The sequence below is a fragment of the Varroa destructor genome, unplaced genomic scaffold (genome assembly GCF_002443255.2).
Source record: "Varroa destructor unplaced genomic scaffold, Vdes_3.0 BEIS01000005.1, whole genome shotgun sequence".
NCBI lineage: Eukaryota > Metazoa > Arthropoda > Arachnida > Mesostigmata > Varroidae > Varroa > Varroa destructor.
Genome location: NW_019211458.1, coordinates 3751685 through 3775622, shown reverse-complemented (window position 1 = coordinate 3775622; position 23938 = coordinate 3751685). Strand labels below are relative to the sequence as shown.

The window sequence follows — 23938 nt, the reverse complement described above, 5'->3', positions numbered from 1 at the left end:
TACAGTACAATAGCAGGTGGCACGGCAATCGTGGAGTTATGAGAGATAAATAGGATTAAATTGTTGACTCGAACAGCTAGTCAGTTAAAAAGTCGGATAAGTGCTTGTTTTGATGGGCGCATCAAGTGTTGACTATAGATAGGACTTTTTCCTATCTGGAAGTGTCAACTAGATTGTGGGAGATACGTCTGCTCTCCTTTGTTTTTTAAGAAAAGCTATGCCCGCTCTGACCCTAAAAGGAAATAAAGGCCTTGTTAGGTTTACAATGTGTATAATGTGCACGAAATTTACTTCACGATCATCGTCCAGTTTGTGCGTGACCCTGTGGATGCTATCGACTTTATGTGTTTTACTCGTATATAGTGAACTCAGCGCTGGCATCGAAGATGATCGCTTAAAAATGCGGATCAGGCGCGAAGCAGATTTCTCTGGATTGCTTCTTACATCAATAAACAACACTCATTCAGAGTTATTTAGAAATCCGATACGCACCGTTACTACAGTTCCTGGACGAAAAAAACCAGTCATCTACAGCACTACAACCAGCAATGAAGAATATTCCAAAGAGCCAAGTTCAAAATGCCCTTTAGATAAAACCAGTATTGAGCCTTGCACCTGTCGAAGTCTTGCTAGAGGTATCGCTGTTGAGTGCGAAGGCCTCGTTGACAGCAATGGACTCTTTTCTGCCTTTAAGGATTTAAGATCTTACATAATGCACGACACGGTACTCATCGATATACATTTTGAGGTAAGACGGAAAAAACATTTCACGTGTTACCGAAACGTATTATGTTGCATGATTTCTTAAAGCATTCGTGCGTCTCCAATATTTTTTTCCTTTGTGAAGTAATATATTTTTATCCAAACATTTTCAATGTTTATTTGCATTAAAAATTAAAAGGTCATCGAGTAATGTTCTTATAAGGTGTAGTTATAATTATAGTCTAAACTAAGACTGAAATCAACGAATGTAGTTGAACAAGGTTGAACGAACTCCACAAGCGTAGTTATTGTGGTAAGATGAATGATGTCAAATTGGTCGATTGTGTAACAGAATACCTTTTGAACACCACCTTCTGAGATTCGTTTTAGGTTTCAGGGTAACAATAAACAATGAAAAAAGTCATAAGTGAAACTGCGAAAAGTAAGTTCCATGTGTGGGCTGAAATAGGAGTATTGTTCAAATTCAAGAAAATAACCATGATGATTGAGGATCGTAAAACTAAAGGTGCTGTTCGTTGTCAGCCTTAGCGCTGATCACGATACTACTTCACAACTAACTAAATATAAATAGTGAATAATAGCAGTTGATCACATGGTACAATCACGTTAGAATTTCAAAGTAGTTGTTTGTTGTCGAAAACTGTAAAAATTTTTGACCCTCGGAATTTTTTTTAATCCAATTACGCAATATTATTATCTAGGGTCTTCCGCCATTTTTATGTTTGCTTTTTTACTCCATTGCTGTAGGAGTCTGATTCTCGACGTGATTTTGAGGCTTGAACGATTTACTTACTAAATTGTAATTTGTGGGATCAATGTCTGGTGAGTATAGTGGATGAGAGAGAACCTCCAACTGTTTGCACCTACGTGATTCTTGCGCTGTGGAACCGAGCGTCTTGGCTGTCGGATGCATAGTCCGTTAATAATCCCCTCCAGTCGTTTAAAGCACACTTCAGTCGTAATTGACGAACCAAGGCTCACCAAGCTGACAAGCACACCCGTAGTAGACCACCAAACAGACACTATAGCTTTCGCAGCTGTATGCTTTAGGGCGATGGCCTGCCCGTTCAGTTGCATTCATATGATGGTCTGTAATTATCGTAAAGGATTACTTTTTCATGATCAGTTACAATTAAATCCCAAACGAAATCACTGTCTTAATGCGAAAGTAAAGGGAAGTAACGTCTTCTCGAGTCTCCATTTTCGATTCCCCGCTCAAACCGTGCGGCATTCACTTACCTTTTTCACCTTATTCATTCGACCGAGATAGATAAGTATGGTATTCGTATACATATTAAACCTGAGTGCTAACACCCGTGTAATGGTTTGATTTTTCTCACAGCTTACTAATGTCCGTAAGGGATCCTTCACGAAACTCATTTTCGAATTCAATATTTTTCGCCTGTATTTTTAAGTAAATGGCTTACGAAGCTTTTAGTAGGGTATGAGGCTTATACGGGGAGTCGTTTCTTCACTGTATTCATAAGATTAAACTTACGTTCGTAAACCAGTGAAATCTTCTGATCTTCTATTGCTTATTGCATCTCTCCTTACAAAAATCATGGAGACCACATCTGAGTGAACAATCTTGGAATCCGAAATGTACAAGCACATTTCGGAACTGAAAAATACCCCGGAATATCGCACCGTTATGAAATATCGCCACTCCATAGATAAAATTTCCTAGCATTTTATGTAATGTTTACCTCATTCTGTGCAACAAAAAAGTAACATGTGGAAGACCAATACATTGCAGGTTTGGATGAATTGTAGATGGACTGTAAGACATATTATTTACTCAGAAATCATACACTGATCAATATTCTGTAGAGGATACGCAGGGACATACGTAGTAGGTTTATGCACAAAACGGACAGTGATGACAATGATTAGACAATGACTTAAAATTTCAATAAGTAATACAATTCGTTGTTACTCTTGGTGAATTGGTACAGACCGTAGTAGATAGTAATCTCTGACTTTATAGATATATTTTTTTGTAGTATTTTTTTCCCTATGGTAACATTAAGTTCAAACTCGTTGTCCGAAATAAGCTCCTCCGATTAACGGACACATCTGTATTTGCGTTTTTGATAACTCTTACTTTATGCCAGAATGTACTGCGCATAACCTCTTGAGTACCTCTTGTTGAATTCTTAACCCTAAAAACGTAAGTTTTTTTTATCGACGAAACGTATAAAGTGCCAGTGCTCATTTTTCGGTGTTAATGCTGACATTTTCTTAGAGATCGCCACTTCTGTAAAATCTCTATTAATTTTTCAGTCAATTTTGTCATTTGAGAAAGAGTTTTACTTCACAACAGTACTTTATTGCTTGTCCATGCGTTTCCAATACTTCAAATATAAGAAGTAAGCCGCTAGCATTCTATGCAATTATGTCCAGGCAACCATGAAAAACTTTCTTTAGTTGGCCTCTAAAAGGTGATGCTAAATAATCATGTAACAATTTTTCTTAATTTCAGAATTTCTTTCTTCTAACAATAATTTTTTAATTTCTATCTTAGATTTCAATACATTTGTTTATAAAGATCCGTGGATTACTCTAATAATGCATTGGATGCTTGCTGTGTATCTAGTTTTTGATTTTATACTTTCAAATAGCTTGTGAAACATAGTTCTTAAATGTAACGATACTTAGTTACTACTTTAGTTATTTTATATTTTAATATCGATGAATTTGATTGAATTTCGGCCCTAACAGTAAATCTGTATGATATTTGGATTGAGCTAAATAATAATCAAATCATCCACCGAACCAAAAGTGTGCGGAATATATGCGTGCATCCCTCCTCGAATCTCATTCTTGATATAGGCAATTTTTTTTTTATTGTACACCTTTGGGCATCCCAATATTGTTTCACCCAAAGCATCGTTTAGAATTATGGGTAGTAATAACAACAAAGCAATCGGAGGCTGCGAGTGACCTATTGCAACCAGAAACCGAGTCAGCCCTACTTCAAAAATGGTAAATTTTTTACATGTATACCTCTGGACTTGTAGTCTCGGAATCTAGAAATAATTGAAAAATAAAGACTCAAAGAACCAATTTCCAGGCTTGGTGTTCATTCAACATTCTGCTTGAGCTGATTAGGACACTTTCTCAGGAAGGTATATTTTTAGTAAAAATAATAAAGCGGAAAACGGTTGGAAAATTTGTTTTTTCTGTTATCATTTTATAAAGGGTCCCGTTAGGAATATAATTATATTTCAACACTAAACCTACTAACATTTCTTGTACACCTGTGCTTGACCTGCTGAAAACGGTCAGACTAGTCGATGGTGGTAAGTTTAGTGCTACGCTTGAGAAAAATCGTGAAACTAAAATGTTTATTTGAAAAAAATGTTGCTAAAAAATCTGTGTGAAAAATGTTACATGCTCGCAGCGTTAAGAGAAACCATATATAAAAGGTGAAATATTTTGGAAGATTGAAATTATATGCAATAATACGAAAAAAATGAAATACGAAACCTTCAAGGAGGCACTGCCAATGTTACCGACCGATAAGTACGGTTGCCACGTAAACTATTAGAGCATAATATTTATTATTGTAAATAGATACCTAAAAAAACAAGTCGCACAATAATCGCTTTGCAAAGGTTACGATGCATTTTTTTTATACATTTTTGCTTTCTCTTCAATTATTGTTATGTTAATATACACCGATGGTCTTTCTTCGTTTGTTTCCAGATAGAAAACCGGGTTTTTGACTCTATGAAATTTATCATACTTACCTTCCGAAAAGGAAAAGTCACAATCCGTGGAAATAAGGATGAGTACAGCTTAGCAAAGTTGGTCAAGAAAAAGGTACGTTTTGTCACTTATGTCGATCTTTTTCTCGGACAATCTATAACTAGGTTTAAGCTAGTTCTATCCATTTACTGAAACAGATTATTACTTTTCCTCTGATGTAACACAAAAAAACTGCGCATAAGGCGACATGACGAGTGCAGATACTTCATGTAAAAGCGCAATCACTTACTACTAAATCAGAAATCAATTGAATCTTGTCACTATAAATTTTCACTAGACACTCAGTTTTTACTATTAGACTGTCGTAGCTCTTGCAGTCAAATTTTCAGTTTCTGCAAGGTATGAGACCCAGCAAAGTATAATATATTGCTTCATAACTTCGCTCTATGTTTCATCTGTATTTTGAATATTTATACGTCGGGAGTAGTTATATATTACTGCTTTTTACTGACTTAAAGCTTTGTTTGGAAAACTGTCATTTTGCCACTGACTTTTACGAGGTTTTACCGATGTTACACTATAGCGCACACAGAGCTATAATAAGAATCTCTAACTGTTCTATTATTCAAAACATTATGAGTTTTGAAAATACCAATATTAACAATGGAGGCTGTCTACCTGAAAATCTGTCTAAATGAATTAGTTTTGTTGTGTTACACTTATTAAGACAAATCTCTCAAAATAAGTTCCTTGTTTTAAAAACCCGTAACGAACTTTATATTTTTAGATAGCATACCGTCTGTTAACTCTCTTGATATTTCAAGATAAAAAGAGATGACAGGCAATGCTTCTCGACAAAGGATGACGAAACGATAATGAATTAAGTAACTGCAGGCATAAATCCAACATAAGAGTTTGGCAGACTTAGGCGTTAATAACATGCTGCTCTGTCTTCACACGCAGTCAGAGTGTATCCCGGATATATGTATCATTTAAAAGACGAAATTAATTTATGAGTTTCTTAGCTTATGAGCTCTGCAAAAAGCGATACATAACAATCTCCAGTTTGTGCTTAAGATGTCGCTTGTTTGCTGAATACGTGTAAATTTTCCTAAATTCACTTTAGCAGTATAAAGTATAATAAATTAATAAAATAAATGCGCTTGAAATTTGGTTAAATACAATAAGGAAGCCGTTAGCTTTCCGCATGAAAAGATGGTACAAAGTGTGCTAAATTGTACGATTCTATATTTTGTCGTTCCTCATTGAGCACCATTTAGAGTTTTAACACATGTGCACATCGTAAGAGATCGGACGAAATATGAAGTGGAGATCATTGAAACTATTATAAGCCTTTAATACATTTGAATTCTACTAATTATTTATTTATCTGTTTGTTAAAGATTTATCTGGTTGCCTTTTAATTATTTTTTATTGACAAGCACAGCAGCAAGGCCGGTAAAACGCAAAGTTTACGATCACAGCATCCCAGATTGGAGCTAAATGTTCGCGATCCTTTGATCAACTTTTTAGTATCTAGGACCTTATTTCACTCGATGAGTACCATAGTCGCTCTTCCTCCTCACAGTACGTATATTGTAACTGGTCTCTAGTAGATTATTAGTGGCGATGTTTCAGCCCTTCTAAGTAATCATCGTGACTGGATGGCTGAAGCACCGCTTGGAAGAGATCTTTGTGGTCTTAAGAAAGGATCGCTTAATTTAATTGTGGTATTGTAATGGCATATTCCAGCTACCATGTTCTTTAAATCCTGTTTAAAAGCTTCGTTGGTAGTCATATTCCCCTCTTAAACACAAAACGGTTAACTCAAATTTGTTCAAATGGTGGTCAGGACTTGTTACAAACATTGCTTTGATCTTAGGAGTACAATTCTTTTACAATACTTTCATTATGAAGGCCGCAAGACGCAACGGTCAAAGCTAATGAACCACAGACGCACTCGTCCAGTGGCCAACAACTTCGTCGACAGTTCCTTCAGATTTTACAAATAGTTATCATTTATGCTTAGATCATTACATATCATACAATGAAAAAACCGTCTCAATTTATATTCATTGATATTGTATTGATTTAGAAATAACTGAAAAATTAGAAAAATTAAGTTTTGTACTATGACATCCACATCTCAACGTTTAGGAGCCATCCTTCAAGGAAATACGTATGACAGTATTATTTTATGTTGTTACAGGTTGATTTACAACAAGTCAACTTCATGCAATGTCAAGTGGATCTAGGAAACACCACTCTCAGACATCAGCCGCTGAAAAATCTAGAGCTGTTGGAAACCTCGCTCGAGAATTATAACCCTATCTGGTTCGACGAGTTAAAAGTAGAGCGGGTAAGTTTATATATATATATATATATATATATATATAATCAAAATATACGGGAAAAGCAGGGATAATACGATTGTTCTATAATTTATAATGAGATTAATAACATAGTTAGCAACTTTACTTAGGTAAATGAGGGGTTATTTTTTTTGTTGTTCTTTTTTTAACGATATTTGGAAGCATGCTCGGCATTGTAATTTGAGGCAATGCATATTTTTATGATAAAATGCTTTGTCATTACTTTCTATTATGTACTCCTTACTATTATGAGTAAAAAACGTACTACTGCCACCATACTTTGCGAAAATTTTGAGTCGTACATGTGCATAAAGTACCCCGTTTTAATTTTTAGGGAACGTAACCAAAAAGATAGTTCTTATATGAATATTGAAAACTTAAAGCCATTTGATTGATCTTCAATGTTAAGTTTTCACGTATCAAAGGCAGTAATGAAATGCCTATGATACCTTTGTACTATAAAGAAAATATGGTATACGCTGAAAAGAACGTAAACGTAGACCTAGAAGGGGGATGAGTTTGCACATAGTAAGAAATAGGTTTGCAGTAGAAATCATTTGAGTTTAAATAAAACACCTGTTTTTTTTTACAATTAGGAGCATACTTACTTTCTAACCCTAAAGCTATGCCTTTACCAAACATAAGTTGAAATCCTTGATAACTGTAGAGCTATTTCTGATATATCCTCTATATATGCGCTACTTTAAGCTAAATCGACGGATAAGTCGCTAATTTTTGACAGGCAGTATTTGCTCATCGTAAACAGCACCTTGTCTCGGTTTAAAAGGCTGCAATTTATGGGCTGCAACCGATATTTTGATACGAAATGGACCGATGAAATTAAGAAAATTACTGTTCTGGGGTAATCGAACACTCTTCTTAAAAATCTATATTTGGACATCGTTTTGTAACGAAATACCTTGTAAAGTGCCTTAAGTTATGACCGTCTAATAATCTATTTGCCACATTCTATTTGTTTAAAAACACAAAAGAATCGTGAGTTAATCTTGTTACCCTATAAAAGAAAGACCGGGCGTTTCCAGGGCGTACACAGCTTCTCGCGAATTGCGTAATATAACAAGCTTGGCCTCAAATATAAACAATATTCGTTTTTTAATTTCTTCTCACATAATTTCACTATCGTACAACTACCGTATATGTTATTAAAAACCTTCAAGCTCTAGTCTTAAGCCGTTTGAAAATCCGTCGTCCCCATTCAGAAAACGTAGAGGTAAAAGTAACAGTAAGTAGAATTTCCATTTTCGAAATTTGGCTCGAGTAGTTTCGATATATTGTTTTCACACAGATATTACTTGAATCTACATAAACAATATGATTTTCCAAGGTGATTACAATGGACCACCAGGTGTGCTTTCAGTCTTATATACGGTATCACCGTTAGGCATATCAACAGACGGCTGAGTACCAGCATGATACGAAGTCTATCTATGTCCGGGTTTGAACCTAGACCACAACATGTCCCTAAGACTAGCACGCAAATACGTTACCCACTAGGCTATCACAGAGACAGTATTATCGATACTAGCCTACAGATAACTTGTACAGAGCAAAATGATAAACGTCGGACTAGTTGTGTGGCTTCTAGCATGTTTGCAATCACCTGATCTCGATAGAACTTTACAGGCATAAGAAAACTTTGCCTAACCTGCACGCCTTCGTTATCAAACAGGCCTTCACATTGTTTTCCAATGTCGTAAATCGAGAACTCTATTTCTGCTTCCATCCTATGTTTCTCATAAATATGAATAGCTACATGTCAAGCAATATGACAATGTTTACCTGTAATTCAAGGGCTTTCAGAAACGTAAATATAATTCGTGTACGACTGAATTTAAGATAATGCAAGCATGCCATATGCAATTAAACGTCAAATATCGTTAGAATTGGCGAATCGATTGGTTTGACGGCATTATGCAAGTAGACAAAAAGAATTAAATGCATAATGAGAAGTTTAGATCTTTCCCATAAGGGAAAACAAAACTAGGCGTATGACTGTTTTGTCTTTTTTGAGGTAAGCAGGCAATCAAAATAGTGATTTCCCACAACTCTTGAGCTAACTCTCCTTCTCCCTCTTCCTAACTTTGAGCTGTTATTGTCGGAACGCTTGTCGAGGGTTCTCCAAAGGCGAATCGTGGGTATTTACATGGAATGTCGCTGCCGTATGATGGTTAAAAAGACGTAAGGAGGACATCTAAATGTCTCCCAACGGTCATTTTTCCGACTCTGCCCACCAAATGTTTGTCAAAATATAAACTTCTTTTATAATAAAAAGACGTCTAAAAAGTAGCGGTTTATCCGTCAATTTGCGCCTTTAATCGCCTAATTTAAGATTCCGAAATGCTTACGTTAAATGCTTCCCTGTTCTGATTTTTCATTTGCTAGTGGTAAAGTGCGATATACCATTCGATAGCTATTGTGATCGTATTGTCCAGAACACAAAATTTTACCTGAAGTTCGTACTGGTAAACAGGGATGCATTGGATAAAGCAGATGTGAATTTGCGATACTGCCTTTTTGCTGATGTGAAAAAGCTGCGAGAGCAGACTAGAAAGTTTGTTCCATGTGCGGTGAAGGGTCTACAATTAGGGGACACCTAACAATTATCCTCCGCCCAGCTTGGGGCGACCCTCGTCGAATCTGTAAAGCCAAGTGAAATGCGTTCTTTAGGTAAAAAAATACCATCACTTGAAGAATCACTTTTGAATAGTAGCCTGAATTACTTAGTTATTGTCATACACGCCACAGTTATTATAGCAATTTTCTGAATTTTCTAGGGTGATAAATAGAAGGTATTGTAAATACTATTGTTTGCTCCACGACACTGCCATCACTGAAATCCAATGTTAGTGCTCAAAGCTGCGATCATGGTCTTCCAACACTTCATTTCGACGGCACCTCTCTGTCAGCAAACGAATAATTAGGAAAAGAAAGCACTTAACAAAAACGTCCATTATCTATTTATGATGATATTAATTGGTATAAATATATTAAATCGTTGTTAAACATTTATTAGGTAAGGATTAGCTCAGCCAACCTTCAACAATACAATCTCACCAAAGGAATGAAGTATGTGCAACAATTCATCTATTCGAATTCGGCCCTTAGTGTTGTAACCAGGGGCACATTTCCAACTGACGTTACAGAGCTTCGCCACATTGATCTAAGGTAGGTGTTGTTTTTCATTAAAGAATACTTCTACGCTTGATCTGACATCGATTACGGAGCAATTAAAAGGTTGCTCATGTAGATGTTCAATACTAGAATGTAACGATTGGTCAATTTAGGGCTACGGAACATTATATTTCGAAGAGGAAATGTTGGTTTAAATAAGCGAGATGTTTTAGTATGGCATTTTTATTATTTTCAGGCCTAAATGGTAATATTAAGTGAAACCTCTGTTGTAGATGATGGGTAATTATAGAAGCTGTTACTCATACGTTAAAATTTTTTTTCAATTTATCGATATAATCGCGGAAAAATCGCCAAAATGCAATATGTTTGTTAGTAGCCGGAAATAGAAAAGTCCTCTGAGTGCGCTCGTATAAACATATGAGAAGAAGGCAAAGCACAATAGCTCATACACTACGTGCCGAATGTGTCGTAAAAACATTGACAAGGTAAAACAAACGTTAACGAAATGCTCCATGTACCGTAAATGCATATTCCTAAGGTGTTCAGGGCAGAAACATAGAATGCTCTATTTATATTGCTATCGAAACAGATACGTCTGAGAACAATGAGACTTAATCAGCCAGTCAAGACAATTCGAATGGGCAATCCTTATTGTTACGAAGAAAAATGCACAACTAAACACTGATTATTAAGCCAAGCACGATTCCGAAGTTCGACTGGCGAGAGAGACAACAATAATCCGTTTACGAGACGCGCTTGTTGTCTCCGCCATCGGTTACACCGTCGAACATATTAGCATAGTCGACTGTGGAAAACGGTGACAGTTGGGAGAGCGAGTAGGGATTCTTCAAGTCTCTGACAAAAGCGAAAATGGGGAGAACGATAATAAGAATACACAAGAAGACGCTGCTAAGAAAATTCTGGAATTACTAAAATGAACCAAGTTATAGTAGGTTATTCCTATCAACAATAATTGTTGTCTCATCAAAATTCATTGGAACGCAAGCTACAGCTAGATAGATATGTGCAGTCCAAACGCGGAAAAGAATTACATTAAACTGTGCGGTATTAAACGTTAGTTCAACAGCGAAATCCCATGCAATAAGCTCAGCAAATGAGAGCTCAAAAAATCGTATATGAATATAGCTTTTTCTTACATATTGCAGACAACCCCACAAGAATGACGTGAGAGAGATTATGGCGTCGCAGCACTGTGAAAAAAGAAATCTTCTGCACGCAAATAGATACAACAAACAACAATTCAAAATTGATCATTATGGATTTATTTTTGGCGGATTTGACACTTCGGAACACCCTGTGTCTGTCCTTCTCTCATCGGCAGTCCAAGAACGACATGAATCAGTGAATTCACAATTGTGTGCGGCTAAAGCAACGCGACTCGATGAAAGAACATCCATGACAGCAGCGCTTTTCTGTCTTCCCATGAGCCGAACGCAGTCCGCAAGAAAGTATTGCAGCGCTTCAAAGAGCCGCTATGCAAGTTAGACGAGACTCAGGCAACCTAAGAAAGGCACGAAAAAGTACGATATACCAAAGATTTGTCTGTCAAACGTTCAGCCCGTACAATAGAGAACTACGTCGGCGTGAAATAAGGGAAGCCAATACCTATGCTATCCGTGTGCAACAACCTTGCGATTCTATATGAAGTGGACACCATAATTGTATACGCAGTAAATGTAGCGAGACGTATAAGGAACTTTTGCCTTATATGTATGCGTCTTACTGTCGCTGATATTTTGTTGCATACTCAAGCTAGACGAACTATTTATGCTGTGCAGAATCATGGAAGGCAACATCAGTGCGGACATCTACAAGAACGGGAATCAGCGGTCTCATCTACGAGAAACCATTTGGATTGTCCCCCACCTTCCAGCCTCTTGCATGCCAAAATGGCACGCGCTATTCACCAGTTATTCGATACTTTTCGATATTTTTATTTTGATTTCAAATATGCGTTACAGAGACAGTCACAATTGAGAAATTGTTGGACATCTTACTGCATTGCGGAGTGGGACTCCGTGTTGATAACTAGAATGCAGTCCTTTGACGCTGTCGCACCTTTCGTCTCAGGACTAAAGAGGACCTATCATCAGATAGAGAAATAAAATACGCTTGCTGGTACTGTCTTGGGTTAATCTACCTACATCCTATTATCTACAAATTCTCTCAATTATTTAGATCCCGATGTAAACACCATGCTATATGCTGATGATATAAACATATATGGTTCTTCGCTCACAATCATCAAGAAATGCAAATTGCGCTGAAGCAGTGTTTTAAATGGACAATCGGAGCAAATGTAAAACGTTTCATTGATAAGTGTAGAGTAATGCACTTTGGATAGAATAACTGCACGAATAGAACAATAAATAACAACAAGCCATATGAAGTTACAAAATCAATTAATCTTAAACATAATGATAATGAATCGTATTTCCCTGTTTCCGCAAAAAATGAACTCCATTTTATGTTAATTTAACTTCATTTATGTATGCGTTTTTTCGATAGCTTGCCAATCCAGTTTCAATCTTACAGAATAGCCAACACAGGATATGCTCCAATATGCACTCAAATAACTTTGTGCATCGAATCACCTATAAATGCAAGGTAGTTTTTCGATAATGATATCACAATGAAGTTGAAGAATAATTATCGACTCTCTCTCTATTTTTCAGTTTAATTTCTATGGTGACAAGAAGCGAACCTAACTACACAACCCAAATAAACTTAGATTAAAACCCGTGTAAATCATGTTTTCGCATAATAGGCCCCACATTTGACTTGTACGAATATATTAATGTCGCTTTTGTTTTCTCATATCAACTAAATATATCGTATTGTAAATGTCGAGAACGTGCCTACGCAAAAACAAATATCCATAGAAATTAAATAATTTCTTATGACTTGTACGTTTTCTTAAAGTTTAATTTTACTATTTTAAAAGCAGTTTCAGTAACTCTTATAAGAAGCTAATACTGTGCGGCCTTTCTTAAATTTACAAATTGAGTCGTTGATACTGTTTTATTAGAATGGCGTAATATTTGATTCAGGTGTGTATTAAAAAATGTGATGTGACTCCTGATGATACATTCATTGATTAAGATTGAAGTGGCGGCAACGTTGCAGATCAAAAATAGTTTGTGTTAGTTATGACAAATTTCAATACTAACATTTCTTACAGAGGAGAACACCCATGATGATGGTCTTTAAAAAGTTATTAATAACTTGTATGTATGGATACTATCAGGACAAAGCGTATTTTGAATCCAACCCAGACGGGTGGAACTAACCCGGCCGAGACCGCGACCCATTAGTCCTAAATATCTTTCTTGTACTTCAATCTGAATCAACATTAACTTTGATTTAATCGAATTACTGGTTGGTTCCGGATCAATTGGCCGGAGCCTCTCTGGTCATTTTTCCCATCTTTTTAAAGGAGCTTGAGGATATTTCATCTTCGCAGTTTGTGTGAGCCCTGCAGTATTTCCCTTAACGCGCTCACTTCTCGATATTCTCGCACGCTGCGTCTTTTTGACCGTACCCTTTTCTTTTCGGTCAAAATTTTATCTTCCAGTATTTTTCCTGCATCTCACTATTCCCTTGATTCACAGGTGTACTAAGCAACGTTTCTAAAATACCTACCAAGCGCCCTTCTAGCCATTATCAAATCAGTAATTTAACAACTGGTTAAGTCAGAAGCCTAGCAGGCTATTTAAAAGTGTGTTGAGAATTATCCCGCTTTTTGCCTATGCAAAGAATGTAGGAGGCGGAAGGCGCCTTCCCAATTTTTTCTAGATAAGGGCGGAGGTGACCCGTCAGAGATTGAGTCAGAAAATAGGAGAACTAATCGATGCTACGTACTGTAGCCCCAGGTTTGTTTTGTGGGATCTTATACAGCCTGTCAAGCCTGCAGGGTTGCTTCTGATGTATCTATGGTAGCCTTTTTCCAAGCTGTTTTTTGTTCTTCTACTCTTAACTTTAGCAACCAGTGCTACCTAAAACCGGGGTCACCTGAACGGATCGTGCTGTAGGCATAGCAACGCTATGATAAGTCATGCTCTTTGTAGTAGGGCTTTAACTATCGATGTTTCCATAATAATGTGTCAAAAGCGTAATAAACTCTGCTATAAACAGCAACAATACCATTTTGTCCTCTTTCGGCCTATGAATATTAGGTATTATTCTACTAAACTCTGTAGATGCCTTCGATGTTTTGCCCATATTTATAGCTATTCCGCGCACTGCTTGGTCTAAGAAAATTTCTAGGCAACTTACCGTTTTAACGATCTTTGTCCTTCCCAGCGTCTTTGATTGAGATATACTATCGTTCTTAAGCTATTCCGTTTTTTGCTGGCAAGACGTTCGTTGTGTTCTAGAAGTAGCGAATTAGGCTCTATCTTGTTATTTATCATTTTCTCTACAAAAGTTATGTACGTTTAGCTGTGATACCTTAACATTGTCAAGTGATATCGTTGTTAACTCCGCGGGGCAGTGTGCCGGTTACCGGCAAACCCTCCATCTAGACTTCCTTCTGCGATCTACTCTATTTATGATCTCTTTTTTGGAACCTCTTTGTGATTCGAGTTTGAAATCCATATTATTTGCACAAACGTCGTGTGTACCACCATAGCAGATCGCTGTGCTTCCCGCGGCACGTGTCGCCTGACGCACTCTGCGTTACTTTTCTATTTCCCTGCTCAACTCTGCTTCGGACGTTATATTTAGAATATGCAATAGAATTTGTAGCATAGCTTTTTTAGTCGAAATTATGATAATACGCTACAGCGTTACCGTACGTTTTTCAAAACATGACCCAGAGTGCCAAAATTGTGACATTTTATTTCAACCATCTATGAATTCTTGGCAATCTGTCCTTTTATGGTTTGGTTGAGTTTCATTCTAGCGGACTGAACGCAAACCTTTGGCCGATAGACACTTTTAAGCGGCTGTCTCCGGCTAGTTGGAGATAAGTTCGATCTTTGGTTGGTTGGTTTGTTTCTGGAATTTCTGAGAGCTTTATATTGAAAGGTTTGTTGTTTTTTACGATCTACAAAATAAGCACAAAATTGAAATTTTGAATTATGGCGCGCTAGATTTGTTCCAACGTAAGGTCTTCTGTGGATCAAGGTCAAAGACGTAATCGTGAGCCTTGCAAATTCCTACGGGCGCTGTTGCAAGATCATACTTGCTTCATCGATTAGAATACACTGTTCTAAAGTATTACGGTGTGCTAGAGGATAGCTTGCGAGCGCACTGGCCGCCATGGCAGCTTGGAGGCGACGACAAACGTCCTTATATTAAATATAATAGTATCTTCTTGGCATAGCAGTAATTACTGTTAGTAATTTTTTTAAAAATAGTTACATAGAAAATTATGGATATATCCAGGTTTTTGTACAGTGTTTTAGGAGCATTTTTTACCCATTTGCCCAGCACCCTTTTGAACAAGATGGCAGTATTTTGCATACTGCTGTGTTGCCAGGGCCGCGTGCTAAACTTACCTAGTAAGCTTGCTCTCGGATGCTGCAGCTTTTTCGCCTGGCTAAACGAATATATTTAGATTGAATCTTATGCAGTTTACATTTCCGCACTCATATTCGACGTTCGATGGTTTGAAAAACCCGTAAATTTTTGCGAAACAGCATTCTTCACGTTTCGTGATCTTTCAATAGAACATAGCAAACTGTGTATCTGCTTGGATTACAACGCATTCCCATAATTCTCTAGTTCCTTGCAACGTAGTTCTATTGTTCAACCAGATAAAAAATAGACTTGCCGTTACTTGGTGAACCGGAATTACATATTTAATTAACATTGATTATTATTAATTAATTATAAATACCTACTTTTCATATGATTGGATTTTGTTTTCAGTTCGAATAATCTGGCTAATCTTCCGTCTGGTTTATTCGACCATATGACCGCTCTGGTAGAGGTCGTTTTAAAAGGCAACCGTTTCACAACACTCGAAGCTAATCTGATGAATCATAAAGCTTGGCTTAACATGACACTTCTTAATCTTGAAGGTATGGTGATTTGTTGGTCATATTTTCATAAGCATGCAATTTAATTCCATTGTAAAAACGATGGGTTAGTCAAAATGCGTGTATATATATATATATATATATATATATATATTTGGAGTTCAATCAAATAGACGCAAATAAACTTAATTAAATAGTTTTAAGGCCAATCGCGCAGATCTAAAGGCAGATATTTTGAAACAATTTTTAACTTAGAAAAGCGGTTTTATTTCACTTTACAATGGTACCCTATATATGGACAAAACCGTCAACAGGTACCCTCGGATATCTGGTAAACGATGTCATATGTAAAACTAAGTTCAACGATCGCAAGCATGATAGTGTATTGTATTCCAGCAAATCCGGCATTCACATTTCGTTCGAATATCTCGTGTTATGTACAGCCGACGCGTTCTACCTCAGCGTCTAACTACCCGCGGCTACTGTTGGTATTGAAGATTTAAGTGAGATTGACTGGTTTGAATGATTTTCGATGATTTAACGTGTTCCCATACGTAAAATATCAAAATGGGAAGAGAAACATATGACATTGAGGAGCAAAAAACGCTGATTAATAGATTGCTTCTAAGTGTACGCAATGCCAAACTGTCGAAATGTTTTATGTTTCCCACAGTACAAATCTGCTAGGAAGTTGAGGGCAAATCTCCTACTCGCGTCACGCAGAATCGCTTATAAGAATCGAAAAGGTTACACTACGAAACGGGAGGACCGTGTAACTATCTACAAACTCAAAAAAGATAAGATCTTGTATATTGTCCTCCAGAGCAGATTAAAAGACGTGGGTGGACTCGCTTTGTCGAACATTACGCATTGTCGCCGATTCAAACAGACTTAGTTCAAGGGTAGTAGGCTTATCAAGAAATTTCGATTGAATGTTCGAGTAAAACAGACACGTCTTCATTCGCAAATCAGACAAAAAAACTACCCCGTTGAGAGTTGGGAAAGTTTATTGTTCAGGCGAATCCCATTGAAAGTTTTTGGAAAAACGCCCATCATGTCCTTAGATGTGTTGATGAACGATTTTAGAAAACTGAGTTGTGTCGAACACCAACATCCAACATAATCCATGATGTAATCTCTAAATTCGGGCAAAGGTGCTATAATAATACATTTTACAGAGAAGGTACTACAAAGATAGTATGTAAAGCAGCAGGAATGTACTGAGATCGACCTGATGCTAACTGTGTCCTCGTGCACTATGACTTACCTTGTCACAGAACATGGAATATCTTAAGCTGCTCGTTCAGCACGATGTTTAAGTACTGCTGTAGCTCGCTAATTCAGCAAATTTTAATCCCATAAAAAACGTCTGAAAAATCGGAAACAACAAATCTTTGTTCCGGATCCTCAACAAATATTACTGGCGTACGGCAACGAGATTCACTTATAATATCAGTTAGTGAAAAGCTGCACCAGAAGCATCCGAAGAGCAGCAACATTTAATTAAGTTTGTCTATTTGGTTGAGCACCATATGTATATGTGTATATATACCCGCGTGAAAAAATCTGAGGCTACCCTGTTGTTTGAAATAAAGCAACCTTGATGCTGAAGCAAAAAATAGTTGATTAACAAATAACTAGAGTGTTGGGAAGAAATTAAACCGACAAAGTGGTTTATTTACGACTGACAGCAAGAATCCAAAGTTTTGTTTTTCACATTATTAATTATAACACGTACGAAAGATTTCAAAGAAGAACATATAAACCAGCTGTTTGTCCCACTTGTATCTTATTTCCCAGCTTTCTATGAGTGTGCGTAAATATGAACATTCGGATCTGACGGATTAATAATTAAAGATAATTGACGTCTTTAGGATAACAGAATTAGCTTATGCACACAGACATGCGTTTCTCAAGTTTTGGAAAAAGATCGTTCTTATCCAGATCTTTTGAATTAGTCAATCTTACCCGCATGTGCTTTATATGAAAAAAGATAACATCTTTCATTCAAGTGCTATATATATATATATATATATATACATATCATTCCGAGGAAAAAGATGAGATACTGTCAATGCTTCTGAGGGGTTGTCATTAATATTAGGATACCACAGGGTTCCATTGAAAAACTAAATTTTCAGTTTAGGTGTTATCTTTCTGTTAGTGCTATATGAAACGGACATAATTACATCCCGACATAATTCCTATGGAAACAAACCTTGAAATAGATTTCTTCGTAAACTAAAAACAGCCCGGTTAACCGTTTTTTTAGTAAAAAAAAAAAAACTCTGTGTGAAAAAAGTTAAAAGGAAAAAGGCTGGGTATCACCCAGAGCGGAAAAAATCGCACGACTACGGACTTAATAACCACAAACACTCTCCATCTTGTCGTGCATAAATGCACATACTGTATTCGAATCGTTTTAATGCCGACTACAACTCGAGGCACTCGTAGGCACTTTGCGTAACGTTCAGTCCACTTTATGTCGATTCCTGTGCGCAGAGTGACTTCGCAGCTTTCCCACGGTAATATTGTAACATATAATTTTAAAGCTATAATACAGTTAGTGATATTTCGTAGCATTCTAAAAGAGGCATACCCCTTTATGATCTTGCTTGTCTAATAAAAATGTTTAACAACGTCTTAGGACGTTGTTAAACATTTTCAACTGACGTGCTCTGGGGTTTATTTGTCAATCTGTTTTGCTTATTTATACAGGAAATACGGGGTTGAGGTGTGAAGGTGTACAATGGCTGAGGAGTGTCGCCACCGACAAACTTAAAGTTAAAGGAGATTGCCTAGATAAGGACGATATCGTGCAGAAAATCAAGTAATACCAATCTGGTGACTATAAATGAGCAGACACCTGAACTCAGGAAATCTCGGAATAGAATTCTGCTTGCACACAACTTAGCGACATGAAGACCAACTGAACTGGCGGATCGAAAGCTGTTTTTGTACTTCTTAGCTCCCACGCTAAGTGACCTCGAGGCTTAGTATTTTGATGGTAAACGTACAGTAACCAAAATCGTACGTTTTCCTCTGTATCACATTAGCTCTTTCTTGCTTTCCATATATATATATGCATGTACCATTTCCATATATATATATATATATATATATATATATATATATATATATATATATATATATGCTATCAACCAAATTGCTCATGAATTATTTGGTTGTCTTTATAGGAAGGAGGTGGTTTGTTGCTTCCACAGCCCAAAAAGACGCCAAATAAAACAGGTTCCTTTCTATGTTGACACATCTTGTTGTATTTAAATTAGCTAATATATTGGAAGCTATGCCTTCCAAGTTCAATGTTAATATTTAGCACTACAATATTTAGTCCAGCGATAAAATATAACTCTATTAGTACCTTTGGTAACGAATTGAAAGGATCCCAATTGGAAACGCTACGCTCACCAATTATGAAACCTTCCAAAGGTACAGACTTACTCCGACTCGTTCACAGTCTTTGTTCGACTGACTTGTCAGAGTTGATTCTTTCTAAGATACATTTCTACTTTATATTTCTTCTCTGGAAAACGATGCCTTTACCTTCACTGATGCCGTCTTGTTATACTGATTGTTTTATTTAGTACAAATTTTGATCGAAAATGTCCTAAGGTTCACTAACTACTCGTTTTTATCTACGAATCTTAGCACGAACAGCAAAGAGCAAACGCGTTCAATCCATTTCGGCACTTGTTCACTATTTCACTTATTGCTTAGTTTCAGTGATCTGTGAACAACCTAAAGAATTCGCTTTTCGTTGTTTTCTTTATAGTCGTTTTCCATTGCAATGCTTAGTTTCAGTTAAGAAGCCGACACTCTTAACGAGACGTTCGAGAAGGCGAAATCGCTAGGGTTCGAACACTCAGACTTGCTTTTATTTGACATTACTGAGTAAATGGTTAGAGCTTTGCGTCTAGCACTGGTGTTGAGTAAATATTGTTTCGGACGGCTGGCTCCCATTAAGAATCTACGTGTACTCATGCTTTTTAGACCATCTTGCATATGCTATTTGCTACCGTGTAATTTCAATCGCCCCTTAAATCGCACTTACCTTGTTGGGGGAGCTCCTTTACGCATCGACAGAAAACACGACCCATGTTTATCTCCGCAATTTTGCAACGGCCGGGAAACAATCCAATTGCTTGCAGATAGGTGAAAAAACGCAAGAATTGCGCTTTCCCGTAGAAATCGATTTAGAATATATGAGATAAAGATAGGCTCCCCGGATGCTGGTCCTTATGTTGATCGTAGTGGTATATTCAACCCTAAAATCAATCGCAGCTTGTTTCAGTGAATACTGTGAACACGTCGGGTCTGTGGCATTAAGAGTCCACTGTTAAGAGATGAAGTGCATTTGGCGAATCGCTTACCTATTTAGCTAGTTTGCACAAATAACTAGATTGTTTGAAGAAATTTCCCCTAGCAGAAGCGACTGATCCTCTTGGTTTATTACAGACGGATGAACCTTGGTTGCCTAAGGTTGGCAATTACGGCGGGTAATCCCGCTCTTCTGAGTGGAGCGTAATTACTTACAATAGACAAAGTAAATTAGCACCTCGTAATACGCAGCGTAAAACACAGAAAGTATTGTAAGTCGATTACACTCATCATTTTTATAGTAACACATGATCCGGTTCTGAACCGATCTATGCTCAACTGGGAGACAGAGTGAGATTAACAGCAGCAAATAAAAGCTCTATTTTCATCAATGCACAAACTATATTTTTATTTAATATTATAATAATAAAAATCCAAATATCCCTTTGCTTTCTACCATATTTGTGAAGGAATGACAATGAAAGAAAGATTGAGTTTTTTTCATAACGTCATTGTTCTTGCTAGTCCTGCCACAAAATACGCACACACACATATATATATATATATATACATATAACAGCAATGTTATCAACACTATGACAAAAGAAGGACAACTTTGCTTTTTCTATATATATATACGTATATCAAAACACTCGGCTGTAATGTTATTAGCAAAGTCAATGCGAACTTTGATTAAGGTGCAGGTTGATAATAGTTATTTAATTAATAGGAATGAGACATATAATAGGAATAAGATAGCGTAACACTTGAATCAGAATAACTAGACAACAGAAAAAAGATCGCGCCAACACTTTTAAAGATGATAATGACATGTCTACGTGATGCGCATTCAATTAATCGGATAAATGCTATGTTTATGGCAAGCAGTAATTGTGTGCGATAAAATGATGCACTGATGGCTTCAATCCGGTTTGTGATCGAAATCAGTGTACGTTCAAAATCAAATGGTTGTAAGTGATAAATGGTGACATAAAAAAAAAAGTGAGTCGATGTATTTTAGCTACTTTCTTACGTATAGTAGAGAAACTCTATAAAATAACTCGAACAAAAAATGTTTCTTCGTAATCAATAATTTTGGAAACAAAAGACGGTATAAAAGTGCTGCCATTTGCTTGAGTTATCTCGTACAAAAGGTTAAAGCGCTGACTAACAAATCTGACTAATCTGCGAGATTCGCAAAGAGGGTTTTTGGTAAAGACTCCCATTATGATTACCCATCAGCCTTAGACGATTTTCAAGAAGCAGGCAACAGCAACGCATTGCACTTAGATTGTGGGTCTTCAAGCCTTATATTACTGCGAACATTTCGCATAATTGCTTTGTATGCAACAATGACTAATTATAGAACCTACCTAAATTGATACCAAACCTACAAATAAGGACTGCCAAGTTCTCTTTGTGAATTGAAGGCAAGCAACTGCAAACCCAGTTATATACATACATGTATATTTTTCCCTCTATATACTATTTCTAACTAGGAAAGATATCGCCGTCGGATAATAAAAAAAAATTGCTAATCATCGTTACGTTGTCATCGCTTTCATATTTAGTGTGCATTGCACACTGGATGCATACCATCGTACATAAGTCGTATGATTTCTGCATCAGCATATGAAACAAGGTTTGTATTGCTACATATTGAAAATCTTCGATACATTCGATAAATTCTAAGGCGTTAATCTGATGCTGCTCAACTGCAAACTTCCTAACTAAAACAACTTCGTGAAGAAGCACTTTTTTTTTAAAAGCTATAACTGGTTCTTGCAAAAAATATCTTAACAGTTACCAAAACATTCTTCATACGGGTATCCTTTACAAATGGGCTTAATGGTCCTTCTAGTTCTGGCGAATCTTCTGCAAAGGCCATTATTGTGTTTTTGGCTTGACTGTTATGTTCTTCAAGTTGGCCAAAATATGACAAACTTCTTCGAGGTTGAGCAATTGTGATACAGATATGGTGATGGCCTGGTTGTCCTGCAGTCATAAAGGGTTCATTCCTTGATTGTAAAATAGCCACTGTTTTTTGAGATGTCAGAAAAAATAAGGCTTATAACAATGCGATGAAAAAGCAAAGTGAATAAACAAAACACAACGCACGTTTAGTCGCCATGATGATTACGGTTAACATTATCAACAAGTCATCGGAAGCGTCTCTTTGGTAAGTTATTAAGGACTTACCCATACTAGGAGATCTGGTCGGGGTATGTCTTGTTAGACTTAATTAGGATTTTTGCAACAGACCTATGGAACAGCATGGTATTCAGTCGGTTGCAGGCACTGAAATTTGCTCAACACGTAAGTAAATGTGCTCCAAAGCAATAGCAAAGTGTCTGTTGACACTGTTACTGGCTGCATCCTTTTTCGTCTATTCGGTACGTACTCACCTGAAAATGAAGGCAGCGAAAGTAACACTTACAGGTGTATTTGATGTAATGTATCACAGAGGTAATCGTAGGTGTATTTAACTGTCCTTATTTACATTTATGAGGTATTATGGTCGGGCATATTTGCTCCACGAAGGAAACGATTTTTTGATCTTTTATTTTTGCATAGCATCTCTCAAGGTATACGCAATCCTACTTGTCTTGGCAGCGGCTGTGTTCTGCCTGGTTATGTGCTCTGACACTTTTGTTTAAGGCATGGGTCTCCGGGTTATGCTTAAACCCGTAGGATTTGATACATAACGCGTTATGAGGCTTACTCTTATAGCGCCGCACCTCAGAAAAGGGTGCCTGGAATCAACCGGAGCGACGCAGATTATAATGGCTCTAGTAGAAACTAACTTGGTGTAACTACTTAATTATTTAAGGTCTACTAATACCACCTACGTAATCTTTTATTCTACAGTAGTGCGTAATTTAAATGCTGCCGCATTTTAGGACGAGACAACTGATAAACACGTTTCCTGACTTTTTACGAAGAATTTGCAAAAAGGAATTCTGTCATAACAACGATGTAGCCTGATAATAAGTATTTTGCAATCTGAAACTCTACATCTTTTTTTTCAATGCGCGGCATCGAGGCTAGCGATGAAGATTGACCTTGTGTTCTGTTACGTCATGCCAAAGCCTTCAATCCTATTCAGAAGACCGATATGCTATGAGACCACTTCGGAATTACTAGTCAAAACCCACAGAAAGCTCGGTGACTTTTGATTTTTATCATGACTATCCCCTATCCATTAAATGATTTCTGCGAGGAGTACGTCAATCTACCTGAAACATCAGTGTACATGCTATAATGTAAAGGGGTCCCAAAAAAAGCCCTACCATAGGATGGTTGCCCGCGTAACTCAAGAAAGACGCCTTTGGTCTTGCTAAGGTTCCAAGTTATATTTCAACGTTTATTGAAATTAGATCAACGTCATATTGGCCGGTTCTTATACAACAGATCTGTTATGCGAAAAGTGGCAAGCATGATAATCCGCCTAAAAAACGGCCGATCCCACTTAAGAAGAAACTGTAACATTGGGGAAACAGTGGCATGCAAAGCTGTTATTTCGAATGCATAAAAACAGAAACTCATCTCGTCACGACAATACAAAGACAGAAAGGATGAGTTTACTTTGGGTTACCTTTTTGAATTTCTGAATGTGAGTGCTCTGGCCGTAAACGA

The 23938-nt window shown here is 36.9% G+C and overlaps 1 protein-coding gene and 1 long non-coding RNA gene across 11 annotated transcripts in view; one reads left to right on the top strand and one right to left on the bottom strand.

Moving 5' to 3' along the window:
* Positions 1 to 19232, top strand: LOC111251500 (uncharacterized). 3 transcript variants are annotated; one of them, XM_086991322.1, is made up of 6 exons: positions 11 to 748; positions 4432 to 4548; positions 6644 to 6793; positions 9841 to 9992; positions 15855 to 16006; positions 16638 to 17971. In XM_086991322.1, exons 1-6 carry the CDS (start codon positions 218 to 220, stop codon positions 16649 to 16651), a joined length of 1116 nt encoding a protein of 371 aa, XP_086847448.1. In that variant the 5' UTR covers positions 11 to 217; the 3' UTR covers positions 16652 to 17971. The 3 variants fall into 3 exon arrangements, with proteins under 3 accessions (XP_022663869.1, XP_086847448.1, XP_022663870.1); XM_022808135.2 differs by lacking the exon at positions 16638 to 17971 and adding an exon at positions 18683 to 19232 and having other exon boundaries at positions 15 to 748; XM_022808134.2 differs by lacking the exons at positions 15855 to 16006; positions 16638 to 17971 and adding an exon at positions 11126 to 14120 and having other exon boundaries at positions 1 to 748.
* Positions 1 to 23938, bottom strand: part of LOC111251501 (uncharacterized) — a 30546-nt gene that overhangs the window by 4866 nt on the left and 1742 nt on the right. The window contains exons 3-6 of one of the 8 annotated variants that reach the window (XR_015329264.1): positions 22502 to 22707; positions 20037 to 22297; positions 9275 to 9464; positions 1591 to 1812 (exon numbers count right to left, since the gene is read on the bottom strand). This is a non-coding gene — a long non-coding RNA (uncharacterized LOC111251501). Of the gene's footprint in view, positions 1 to 854; positions 1813 to 6499; positions 9465 to 9629; positions 11482 to 17231; positions 17334 to 18382; positions 18517 to 19371; positions 22298 to 22501; positions 22708 to 23938 lie in introns of those variants that run through there. The other 7 variants (XR_015329263.1, XR_015329266.1, XR_015329265.1 and 4 more) reach the window with 7 other exon arrangements.

Excerpts from the sequence above, each read along its gene's own strand:
- LOC111251500 (XM_022808134.2), top strand. The coding sequence starts at position 218 with ATGCCCGCTCTGACCCTAAAAGGAAATAAAGGCCTTGTTAGGTTTACA. Across the intron at positions 749-4,431 it reads TCATCGATATACATTTTGAG|ATAGAAAACCGGGTTTTTGA; the intron begins GTAAGACGGAAA and ends GTTTGTTTCCAG. Across the intron at positions 9,993-11,125 it reads CTTCGCCACATTGATCTAAG|ACAACCCCACAAGAATGACG; the intron begins GTAGGTGTTGTT and ends TACATATTGCAG.